Raw genomic sequence first — 13,450 nt, forward strand, 5'->3', positions numbered from 1 at the left:
GTGACATGGGGACATCTCGTGGGGGTCCTGGGGGGCTCACAGGCGTTCTGGAAGAGCTGCATGTGCATCTCGACGAGGGGGAAGCTCTGACGGAAGCTGTAGGTCACCAGGATCTTCTTCTTCTGGAAGATCTTCGTCACCTGCCGGGGGACGTCGCGGTGTCACCACGTTTGGGGTCACCTGATGGGTGGTCCCCACCTTGGGGACATCCCCAATGTCCGGCTCTCACCACCAGGAGGTCGTTGAAGAGGAAGACCTCGCGTTGGTGCAGCCCCAAACGTTGGGGACGATTGGGGTCGGGGACTTCGTAGAGTTGGCAGCAGCAGACCAGGCGGCGGTGGGGCAGGGACAGCACCTAGAACGGTTCCCCCCAGAGGGTCACCTAGAACATTCCTCATTGGTCATGTAGAACATTCCCCTGTAGGGTCACTTAGAACATCCCCTGTAGGGTCACCTGGAACATCCTCAATGGGTCACACAAAGCTTTCCCCATAGAGTCACCTAGAACATCTCCCATGGGGTCACCTAGAACATCCCCCATAGGGTCACACAAAGCTTTCCCCATAGAGTCACCTAGAACATCTCCCATGGGGTCACCTAGAACATCCCCCATAGAGTCACCTAGAACATTCCCCATGGGGTCACCTAGAGTATGCCCCATAGAGTCACCTAGAACATCCCCCATAGGGTCACCTAGAACATCACCCATTGGGTCACACAGAGCATTCCCCATAGAGTCACCTAGAACATCTCCCATGGGGTCACCTAGAACATCCCCCATAGGGTCACACAAAGCTTTCCCCATAGAGTCACCTAGAACATCTCCCATGGGGTCACCTAGAACATCCCCCATAGAGTCACCTAGAACATTCCCCATGGGGTCACCTAGAGTATGCCCCATAGAGTCACCTAGAACATCCCCCATAGGGTCACCTAGAACATCACCCATTGGGTCACACAGAGCATTCCCCATAGAGTCACCTAGAACATCTCCCATGGGGTCACCTAGAACATCCCCCATAGGGTCACACAAAGCTTTCCCCATAGAGTCACCTAGAACATCTCCCATGGGGTCACCTAGAACATCCCCCATAGAGTCACCTAGAACATTCCCCATGGGGTCACCTAGAGTATGCCCCATAGAGTCACCTAGAACATCCCCCATAGGGTCACCTAGAACATCACCCATTGGGTCACACAGAGCATTCCCCATAGAGTCACCTAGAACATCTCCCATGGGGTCACCTAGAACATCCCCCATAGGGTCACACAAAGCTTTCCCCATAGAGTCACCTAGAACATCTCCCATGGGGTCACCTAGAACATCCCCCATAGAGTCACCTAGAACATTCCCCATGGGGTCACCTAGAGTATGCCCCATAGAGTCACCTAGAACATCCCCCATAGGGTCACCTAGAACATCACCCACAGGGTCACACAGAGCATCCCCCATAGAGTCACCTAGAACATCACCCATAGGGTCACCTAGAGTATGCCCCGTGGGGTCACTTAGAACAATCCCCATAGGGTCATCCTGAACGTCCCCATAGAGTCATCTAGAACACTCCTCACGTAAGGATGGCCCCCATAGGGTCACCTAGAACATTCCCCATAGGGTAACCTAGAATATTTTCCATTGGGTCACCTGGAACACGACTCATGGGGTCACAAAAAAACACCCCACATAGGGTCCCATTCTACATTCTAATAGGATCACCTAAACCACCCCCCACTGATCACCCACAGCACCCCCATGGGGCGATGACCCTAAAGGCCCTTCAAATAACCTCAAACACCCCCGGATGCCCCCTGGGTGACCCCAAATCCCTGCTAAGGACTGCAAACCGCCCCCCACGTGACCCCAAATGCCCCCCAAGGACCCCAAAAGCCCACCCCCTCTCCCCTGGGGTCACCCACCGGCTTCTTGCCGACGATCATCCTCTCGACAGCCTGAACCTGGGAGACGTGGTCGTCGTTGGTGCGCAGCTCCCGGCTCTGGATCCGCTGGTAGATGCCCACCAGCATGTCCCGTGGGATGTCCTCCCCGTTGTCCACCCCTGCGCGACACCCGGTCCCTCGCTCTAGAACCCGTCGGGTTCCGGATGCCGCAAGGAAAAAGAGGGACGAGGAGACCAACCCACCCCCCTTCACATCGATCCCCCCCTCCCCACCTCGGAGGTTCTTGATGAAGTCCTCCAGCTTCATCTTGCGCTCCGCCTTCACGCTGGGGCTGTACATGTCGGTGTTGAGGAGGATGATGGCGAAGGCCAGGATGAAGATGGTGTCCGGGTTGCGGAACTGGCGCAGCAGGGCCGCGTTACACACGCAGTAGCGCTGGCTGCGGGGCGGACAATCCCCACGGCCTATGGGGTCAGAGTGCCCCACGGACAGCCCCACGCCGCTGGGGTAGGGCACCCCACAATGGTCCCAGTGTGGGGTGCCACTTCCTCCCAGTCTATAGGGTCACCTAGAACATCTCTGTATTGCACAGGGAATGTCAACCCGAATGTTGTTCCCCCTGGGCCTATAGGGTCACCTAGAACATCTCTGTATGGCGTAGGGAATGTTGACCTTAATGTCTTCCCCCTGGGCCCATAGGGTCACCTAGAACATCTCTGTATGGCGTAGGGAACGTTGACTTTAATGTCTTCCCCTCTGGGCCTATAGGGTCACCTAGAACATCCCCTTATTGCATATGGAATGTCAACCGTAATGTCTTCCCCCCCTGGGCCTATAGGGTCACCTAGAACATCTCTGTATGGCGTAGGGAATGTTGACCTTAATGTCTTCCCCTCTGGGCCTATAGGGTCACCTAGAACATCCCCTTATTGCATATGGAATGTCAACCCTAACGTCTTTCCCCCCCTGAGCCTATAGGATCACCTAGAACACCTCCTTACTGCATACAGAATGTCAACCCTAATGTCTTCCCCCCCTGAGCCTATAGGATCACCTAGAACACCTCCTTATTGCATAGAGAATGTCAACCCCAATGTCTTTCCCTATAGGATCACCTAGAACGTCTCCTTACTGCGTATGGAACATCAACCCTAATGTCTTCCCTCCTCCTCCCCCCCCCCGAACCTATAGGGTCACCTAGAACATCTTTGTATTGTGTAGGGAATGTCAACCCTAATGTCTTCCCCTCTGGGCCTATAGGGTCACCTAGAATGTCTCCTTCTTGCATACAGAACTTTAACCCTAATGTCGTCCCCCTTGGGCCTATAGGGTCACCTAAAATGTCTCCTTATCGCATCTGGAACATTAACCCTGATGTTTTTCTCACTGAGAACTTATCAGGTCTCCTAGAACATCCCCCTCTCAATCCATAGGGTCACCTAGAACACCTCCTTATTGCATACGGAACATTAACCCTAATGTCTCCCCTCTTCTGGACTTATTGGGTCACCTAGAACATCCTCCTCTCGATCTATAGGGTCACCTAGAACGTCACTTGTGGGTTATCACCGCCAGTATCTGCCCCTTAATCCACAGAGTCACCTAGAACACCCCCCCCCCCTTGACCCATAGGATCACCTAGAACATTCCTCTCCTGACCTATACAACATCCCCCCAAACCACACAGGCCACCACCCCTAATATCTCCCACCTTGACCCATAGGGGCACGAAGACAGCCCCCCCCCACGACCGCCCCGTTTCCCCGTCCCCCTCACCTGAAGGCCTCGATCAGGCGCTCGACTTTCTGGGCCTCCCCCTGCACCCGGATGTGGGACTGGAACTTACGCAGGGCCTCGTCCAGCTCCATCCCAGAGAAATCCATCTCGTCCACCACGCAGCTACGGGACAACCCCGCTGCACGGAGATGGCCCCCATCCCGAGGAACCCCCCACTGGTGCCACGTCCCCATAAATCCCATCCGGTTCCCCCCCCCCGACCCCCCACTGCTTACTCGAGGACGTCGCGGTTGAATTGCTTCTGGCGATTGCCGAGGAACTCGCCGATCATCTGCCGGCTCAGCCCCTTCCTCTCCAGGATGAAGTGGGCCACCCCCACCGGGGTGTCGGACAGGAAGCCCCTCTCGATCAGGTACTGGATCCCCTTTTCAGGTTTCCTGAGAATGGGGAGGGGGTCTGGGGGTCAACCCGACTTGTGGGGGACTCCAGAGTCACCCCACAAATGTCCTGGGGACATTTGGTGGCACCGCGTCCTCTGGAACGTCAGCTCCTGGCTGTGGGGTCACCTAGAACATCGTCTACTGGTTATAGGGCCATCTGCATTGTCACCTCGTAGGGTCACCTAGAACATCACCTACTGGTTATAGGGCCATCTGCATTGTCACCTTGTAGGATCACCTAGAACATCGCCTTCTCCTGGTTATAGGGCCATCTGCATTGTCACCTTGTAGGGTCACCTAGAACATCACCTACTGGTTATAGGGCCATCTGCATTGTCACCTTGTAGGGTCACCTAGAACATCACCTACTGGTTATAGGGCCATCTGCATTGTCACCTTGTAGGATCACCTAGAACATCGCCTTCTCCTGGTTATAGGGCCATCTCATTGTCACCCTGTAGGGTCACCTAGAACATCACCTTCTGGTTATAGGGCCATCTGCATTGTCACCTTGTAGGATCACCTAGAACATCGCCTTCTCCTGGTTATAGGGCCATCTCATTGTCACCTCGTAGGGTCACCTAGAACATTGCTTTCTCCTGGTTATAGGGCCATCTGCATTGTCACCTCGTAGGGTCACCTAGAACATCACCTACTGGTTATAGGGCCATCTGCATTGTCACCTTGTAGGGTCACCTAGAACATTGCTTTCTCCTGGTTATAGGGCCATCTCATTGTCACCTTGTAGGGTCACCCAGAACATCACCTACTGGTTATAGGGCCATCTGCATTGTCACCTTGTAGGATCACCTAGAACATCGCCTTCTCCTGGTTATAGGGCCATCTCATTGTCACCCTGTAGGGTCACCTAGAACATCACCTTCTGGTTATAGGGCCATCTGCATTGTCACCTTGTAGGATCACCTAGAACATCGCCTTCTCCTGGTTATAGGGCCATCTCATTGTCACCTCGTAGGGTCACCTAGAACATTGCTTTCTCCTGGTTATAGGGCCATCTGCATTGTCACCTCGTAGGGTCACCTAGAACATCACCTACTGGTTATAGGGCCATCTGCATTGTCACCTTGTAGGGTCACCTAGAACATTGCTTTCTCCTGGTTATAGGGCCATCTCATTGTCACCTTGTAGGGTCACCCAGAACATCACCTACTGGTTATAGGGCCATCTGCATTGTCACCTTGTAGGATCACCTAGAACATCGCCTTCTCCTGGCTATAGGGCCATCTCATTGTCACCTCGTAGGGTCACCTAGAACATCACCTTCTGGTTATAGGGCCATCTGCATTGTCACCTTGTAGGATCACCTAGAACATCGCCTTCTCCTGGTTATAGGGCCATCTCATTGTCACCTCGTAGGGTCACCTAGAACATTGCTTTCTCCTGGTTATAGGGCCATCTGCATTGTCACCTCGTAGGGTCACCTAGAACATCACCTACTGGTTATAGGGCCATCTGCATTGTCACCTTGTAGGGTCACCTAGAACATTGCTTTCTCCTGGTTATAGGGCCATCTCATTGTCACCTTGTAGGGTCACCCAGAACATCACCTACTGGTTATAGGGCCATCTGCATTGTCACCTTGTAGGATCACCTAGAACATCGCCTTCTCCTGGTTATAGGGCCATCTCATTGTCACCTCGTAGGGTCACCTAGAACATCACCTTCTGGTTATAGGGCCATCTGCATTGTAACCTTGTAGGGTCACCTAGAACATCACCTTCTGGTTATAGGGCCATCTGCATTGTCACCTTGTAGGATCACCTAGAACATCGCCTTCTCCTGGTTATAGGGCCATCTCATTGTCACCTCGTAGGGTCACCTAGAACATCACCTACTGGTTATAGGGCCATCTGCATTGTCACCTTGTAGGGTCACCTAGAACATTGCTTTCTCCTGGTTATAGGGCCATCTCATTGTCACCTTGTAGGGTCACCCAGAACATCACCTACTGGTTATAGGGCCATCTGCATTGTCACCTTGTAGGATCACCTAGAACATCGCCTTCTCCTGGTTATAGGGCCATCTGCATTGTCACCTCGTAGGGTCACCTAGAACATCACCTTCTGGTTATAGGGCCATCTGCATTGTAACCTTGTAGGGTCACCTAGAACATCACCTTCTGGTTATAGGGCCATCTGCATTGTCACCTTGTAGGATCACCTAGAACATCGCCTTCTCCTGGTTATAGGGCCATCTCATTGTCACCTGGTAGGGTCACCTAGAACATCATCTACTGGTTATAGGGCCATCTGCATTGTCACCTTGTAGGGTCACCTAGAACATCTCCATGTCCAGGCTATAGGATCACCTAGGACATCTCAATATCCAGGCTATAGGATCACCTAGAACACCTCAATATCCAGGCTATAGGATCACCTAGAACATCTCCATGTCCAGGCTATAGGATCACCTAGAACATCTCGATATCCAGGCTATAGGATCACCTAGAACATCTTCATGTCCAGGCTATAGGGTCACCTAGAACATCTCGATATCCAGGCTATAGGATCACCTAGAACATCTCAATCTCCAGGCAATAGGATCACCTAGAACATCTCCATGTCCAGGCTATAGGGTCACCTAGAACATCTCCATGTCCAGGCTATAGGATCACCTAGAACATCTCCATGTCCAGGCTATAGGATCACCTAGAACATCTCCATGTCCAGGCTATAGGGTCACCTAGAACATCTCGATATCCAGGCTATAGGATCACCTAGAACATCTCCATGTCCAGGCTATAGGATCACCTAGAACATCTCCATGTCCAGGCTATAGGATCACCTAGAACACGACCACATCTTGACTCCAGGCTCACCTAGAACACCGGCTCTCCGCCATAGGATCACCACCACATCTCCCACCACTACCACAAAGCCACCAAACCCCCCTCCCCCTCCCCACCAGGACAACCCTGAGACCCCCACATAACCCCCCCTGGACCCCCCCCCCACTCCCCCCGGCTCACTTATTGAAGAGGTTGAGGCCGATGCGGTACTGCCTGCGCTGCACCACGTCGTTGTTGAGCGCCGGTGAGTCCCAGCTCTGCCGTGGCTCCCGTTGGTACGTGGCTTTCCCGGGGGGGCCGGAGGCACCGGGGGGTTGCGGGGGGGCGGCGGGAGGCGGTGGTGGGGGCGGGGGGGGTCTCCTCAAGCTGTCGTGGGACGAGGAGCCCGAAGAGCAATTGAGGGTCTCGTTGGAGTTGGAGCTGCTCCCCAAACTCTCGTTGTCCCCCTCCGAACCTTCCTCAGGGGCGGCGGGGGGGGGTGGCGGCGGAGGGGGCGGTGGGGGTGGGGGCGGGGGTCCGCTGCGGGGTAAAGTGCCCCCCCCGGCACCGTCGGGTTCGTAGGGACCCCCCCCGACCCGGTTGACGGAACCGCGGTCGGAGCGGTCGCTGAGGTCGGCCGAGCTGTCGCTGGGGGGCTCGACGGTCAGCAAAGGAGGGTGACCCCCCCCGTGACCCCCGCCGTGACCCCCCCGACCCCGACACTCCAAGCAGGGGGGGCCGCGACGAGGTGGGAGCTCTTCTTGGGGAGTCCCAGCTCCGACCCAACTACCGGGGTTGGATTGGGAAGGAGGTGGAGGCGGGGGGGCGGGGGGAGGTGGGGGTCCACCGCTTTCCGGGGGGGGTTCGGGGCTGGGGGGGCGTTCGGGGGAGCGGGGGGAGCCGGGGAGCCCCTCGTCCAGGTAAAGGGTGACGTCGCTGGCGGAGGTGGCGGCGCTGTCGGCGGCCGTGGGGGGAGCGGAGCCCTGCGGACCCCCCCGGCCCCCCCCCAGGGCTTCGTCGATGGAGGCGGCCAAGGACTTCACCTGAGGAAGGGAGACCCCCACCCACGGGTCCCGTTAGCCACGTGGACCCCCTTGGTCACCCCCGACATCCCCCCCCTCCCCCCCATGACCCCTGTGACACACATGACACCATGATCCCCCCCCCGTGCCCCCACATGACCCCATAACCCCCACTGTCCCCCACTGTCCCTCGATGACCCCATAACCCCCAATGACCCCATGACCCCCAATGACCCCATGACCCCCAATGACCTCCACTGTCCCCCCGTCCCTCATTGAACCCAATGATCCCCAATGACCCCATGACTCCCAATGACCCCAATGACTGTCAGTGACCCCATGACCCCCACTGTCCCCCAATGTCCCCATGCCCTCCAATGACCCCATAACCCCCAATGTCTCCCAATGACCCCAGCGACCCCATAACACCCAATGACCCCATGACCATCAATGACCCCAATGTTCCCCAATGCCCCCAATGTTCCCCAACATCCCCATGATCCCCAATGACCCCATGACTCTCAATGACCCCACGACCCCCAGTGTCACCCAAGGTTCCCATAGCTCCCAATGACCCCACGACCCCCAATGCCCCCAATGTCCCCCAACATCCTCATGACCCCCAGTGTCACCCAGTGCCCCCACAACCCTCAATGCCCTCATGATCCCAAACGACCCCACCACCCTCGATGTCCCCTAACGTCCCTGTGACCCTCAATGACCCCGTGACCCCATAACCTCTGTTGTCCTTCATTGTCCCCAATGCCCCCACGACCCTCAATGACCCCGTGACCCCCGATGACCCCATGACCCCCAATGCCCCCATGACCCACGATGTCCCCTAACGTCCCCAACATCCCCAAACGCCCCCCTGACACCATGCCTCCGTGACCCTCAATGACCCCATAACCCCCAATGTCCCCACGACCCCCAATTTCCCTACAATCCCCAAAGCCCCCCAACTTCCCAATACCCCAACAACCCCCCCACCCCCCCCCGAGCCCCCCCCACCTGCTGAGCGAACGCTTCTTCCAGATCCGCCCCTCCTGGCCCGAAATCCGCCGATGCCGAATGCTGCCTGGTTGGGGGGGTCCCGGCTCCCCCTACCCCCCCGCTCCCCCCTCCACCTCCACCATCACCGGGCCCCCCCCCATCCAACCCAGCCCTACAAGACCCCCCGTAACGAGGCGCCCTCCTCGGCCCCCCCAAAACCCCCTCGTCCAGCGAGGCGGGTTTCCCTTGGAAATAAGGGGGAGGTGGAGGAGGGGGTCCTGGGGGTCCCGGGGCTGGGGGGCCACGGTCGTATTCTTCGAATGAGAATTGGAGGCGTAAACCCGGCAGGGCCAAACGTCGGGCCCGCCCCCCCTCGCTGCGCAGCCGCTCGAATTTCTGAGCCATGCGGTAACGCCGGAAGGCGGCCTGGATGGTGCGGGCGGCGCGGCGCGTGCGGAAGTAGCCGCCATATTTGCGCTCCAGCATCTCCACCTGGGGGGAAGGGGGGGGAAGAGATTGGGGATTTTGGGGTGGGGGGGTTAAGGGGGGTGTGAGGGGTGACGGGGAGGTCGTGGGGTGGGGGAGTGGGGGATTTGGGCCGTTGGTGGGGTGATTGGGTGGTGGTGGGTGGGGTCGTTGGGTGGTGGATGGGGTCGTTGGGTTATGAGTGGGGTCAATGGGATGTGGGGGGGTTATGGGGTCATTAAGCCATGTGTGGGGTCAATGGTATGTGGGAGGGGTCAATGGGAAGCAGGGGGAGTCATTGGGTCATGTGTGGGGTCAACGGGATGTGGGAGGGGTCAATGGGAAGCGGGGGGGTCATTGGGTCAAGTGTGGGGTCAATGGGATGTGGGAGGGGTCATTGGGTCATGGGGGGGTTATGGGGTGATGGGGAGATGTGGGGTCAGAGGTTGTAGGGTGGGGGCTTTGGGCTGTTGGTGGGGTCATTAGGTGGTGGGTGGGGTCTTTGGGTCGTGAGTGGGGTCATGGGGTCATGGGTGGAGTCAATGGGATGTGGGAGGGGTCAATGGGATGTAGGGGGGGTCACCAGGATGTAAGGGGGTGGTCATTGGGTCATAGGGTCAAGGGGTCATGGGTGGGGTGACTGGGTCATGGGTGGGGACATGGGGACTTTGGATGGGGTCATTGGGTGATGACCGCCATATGGGATTGATGACCACCACACGGGATTGATGACCACCATATAGGGTCATTGACCACCATATAGGATTGATGACCACCATATTGGGTCATTGACCACCATATAGGATTGATGACCACGATATAGGGTCATTGACCACCATATGGGATTGATGACCACCATATAGGGTCATTGACCACCATATAGGATTGATGACCACCATATAGGGTCACTGACCACCATATAGGATTGATGACCACCATATGGAGTCATTGACCACCATATGGGATTGATGACCACCGTATGGGATTGATGACCACCATATAGGGTCATTGACCACCATATGGGATTGATGACCACCGTATGGGATTGATGACCACCGTATAGGGTCATTGACCACCATATGGGATTGATGACCACCATATGGGGTCATTGACCACCACATGGGATTGATGACCACGATATAGGGTCACTGACCACCATATAGGATTGATGACCACCCTGTGGGTTTGATGACCACCATATAGGATTGATGACCACCCTGTGGGTTTGATGACCACCATATAGGGTCACTGACCACCATATGGGATTGATGACCACCATAAGGGGTCATTGACCACCACATAGGATTGATGACCACCATATAGGGTCATTGACCACCACATAGGATTGATGACCACCCTATGGGATTGATGACCACCATATAGGGTCATTGACCACCATATAGGATTGATGACCACCCTATGGGTTTGATGACCACCATATAGGGTCACTGACCACCATATGGGATTGATGACCACCATATTGGGTCACTGACCACCATATGGGATTGATGACCACCATATGGGGTCATTGACCACCACATAGGATTGATGACCACCATATAGGGTCATTGACCACCACATAGGATTGATGACCACCCTATGGGATTGATGACCACCATATAGGGTCATTGACCACCATATAGGATTGATGACCACCCTATGGGTTTGATGACCACCATATAGGGTCATTGACCACCATATGGGATTGATGACCACCATATGGGGACATTGACCACCATACGGGATTGATGACCACCTTATGGGTTTGATGACCACCAGATAGGGTCACTGACCACCATATGGGATTGATGACTGCCATATGGGATTGATGACCACCATATTGGGTCATTGACCACCATATAGGATTGATGACCACCATATGGGGTCATTGACCACCACACGGGATTGATGACCACGATATAGGGTCATTGACCACCATATAGGATTGATGACCACCCTGTGGGTTTGATGACCACCATATAGGGTCACTGACCACCATATGGGATTGATGACCGCCATATGGGGTCATTGACCACCATATAGGATTGATGACCACCATATAGGGTCATTGACCACCATACGGGATTGATGACCACCCTATGGGTTTGATGACCACCAGATAGGGTCACTGACCACCATATAGGATTGATGACCACCATATAGGGTCATTGACCACCATATGGGATTGATGACCACCGTATGGGATTGATGACCACCATATAGGGTCATTGACCACCATATAGGATTGATGACCACCCTATGGGATTGATGACCACCATATAGGGTCACTGACCACCATATGGGATTGATGACCACCATATGGGGTCATTGACCACCATATGGGATTGATGACTGCCATATAGGGTCACTGACCACCATATAGGATTGATGACCACCCTATGGGTTTGATGACCACCATATAGGGTCACTGACCACCATATGGGATTGATGACCACCATATTGGGTCACTGACCACCATATGGGATTGATGACCACCATATGGGGTCATTGACCACCACATAGGATTGATGACCACCATATAGGGTCATTGACCACCACATAGGATTGATGACCACCCTATGGGATTGATGACCACCATATAGGGTCACTGACCACCATATGGGATTGATGACCACCATATGGAGTCATTGACCACCATATGGGATTGATGACCATCCTATGGGTTTGATGACTACCATATAGGGTCACTGACCACCATATGGGATTGATGACCACCATATGGGGTCATTGACCACCATATGGGATTGATGACTGCCATATGGGATTGATGACCACCATATGGGGTCATTGACCACCATATGGGATTGATGACCACCCTATGGGTTTGATGACCACCATATAGGGTCACTGACCACCATATGGGATTGATGACCACCATATGGGATTGATGACCACCCTATGGGTTTGATGACCATCCTATGGGTTTGATGACTACCATATAGGGTCACTGACCACCATATGGGATTGATGACCACCCTATGGGGCTGAGGACCACCATATGGGATTGATGACCACCCTATGGGGCCGAGGACCACCATATAGGGTCACAGACCCCCCCCCCCACCCCATACCTTCTTATCCTGCAGGTCGGTGGAGAGCTCGTAGCTGTCGCTCAGAGCCTTCGGCCTCTTGCTCTCCTCCTCCTCCTCCTGCTTGCGCAGCGCCACGCTGGCGGGTTGGGGGGGCAGCCGAGGCCAGGCCACGGCCGGAGACCCCCCACTCCCACCGGGACCCCCACCGGGACCCCCCCCGGCATTTTGGGGGGTGGGTTGAGGTAAACCACGGTATGGGGGGGGACGGCTGGGACTGTCGGGAACGGGAACTCCAACGTCGCTGCCCGGCACTTCGCCATCCACACTATGGGGTGTGGGGGGGGGGGATATAGGGTGGGGGGGGTCAGCAATGCTGGCAGATGCCCCCAGAGCCCCAGAGAACCCCCCCACGGACCCCCTATAGATCCCTGTATACAACCAGAGAACCTTCAGACCCCCAGAACCCCCCCTATAGACCCCTATAGACCACCAGAGACCCTTGAGACCCCTTCTGTCCCCCCTGAGACCCCCAAGAACCCCCCCAAAATCCCTCCAGAGACCCTTGAGACCCCCAGAATCCCCCTATAGACCCCTATAGAATCCTATATACAACCAGAGACCCTTGAGACCCCCAGAATCCCCCTATAGACCCCTATAGACCACCAGAGACTTCCAGAGACCCCTTATGCCCCCCCCAGAGATCCCCTATAGAACCCTACATATACCCAGAGACCCTTCAGACCCCCAGAACCCCCCCTATAGACCCCTATAGACCACCAGAGACACCTTCTGTCCCCTCCACAGACCCCCAGAATCCCCCTATAGACCCCTATAGAATCCTATATACAACCAGAGACCCTTGAGATCCCCAGAATCCCCCTATAGACACCTATAGACCACCAGAGACCCTTCAGACCCCTTATGTCCCACCTGGGACCCCCAAGAATCCCCCCAAAATCCCTCCAGAGACTCTTGAGACCCCCTGAATCCCCCTATAGACCCCCACAGACCCCTTCTGTCCCCCCCGAGACCCCCAGAATCCCCCTATAGACC

At 55.4% G+C, this 13,450-nt stretch overlaps 1 protein-coding gene across 1 annotated transcript in view; it reads right to left on the minus strand.

Annotated features, from left to right (window-relative positions):
- LOC116240088 (IQ motif and SEC7 domain-containing protein 1-like) overlaps positions 1-13,450 on the minus strand; it is a 42,569-nt gene that overhangs the window by 8,840 nt on the left and 20,279 nt on the right. The window contains 9 exon segments of the mRNA XM_090126483.1: positions 41-140; positions 230-355; positions 1,918-2,057; positions 2,172-2,338; positions 3,676-3,798; positions 3,912-4,073; positions 7,066-7,907; positions 8,898-9,371; positions 12,437-12,722. Coding sequence (XP_089982609.1) covers positions 41-140; positions 230-355; positions 1,918-2,057; positions 2,172-2,338; positions 3,676-3,798; positions 3,912-4,073; positions 7,066-7,907; positions 8,898-9,371; positions 12,437-12,722 — 2,420 coding nt within the window.

The sequence above is a fragment of the Phasianus colchicus genome, chromosome 29 (genome assembly GCF_987193195.1).
Source record: "Phasianus colchicus chromosome 29, bPhaCol1.hap1.1, whole genome shotgun sequence".
Lineage (NCBI taxonomy): Eukaryota > Metazoa > Chordata > Aves > Galliformes > Phasianidae > Phasianus > Phasianus colchicus.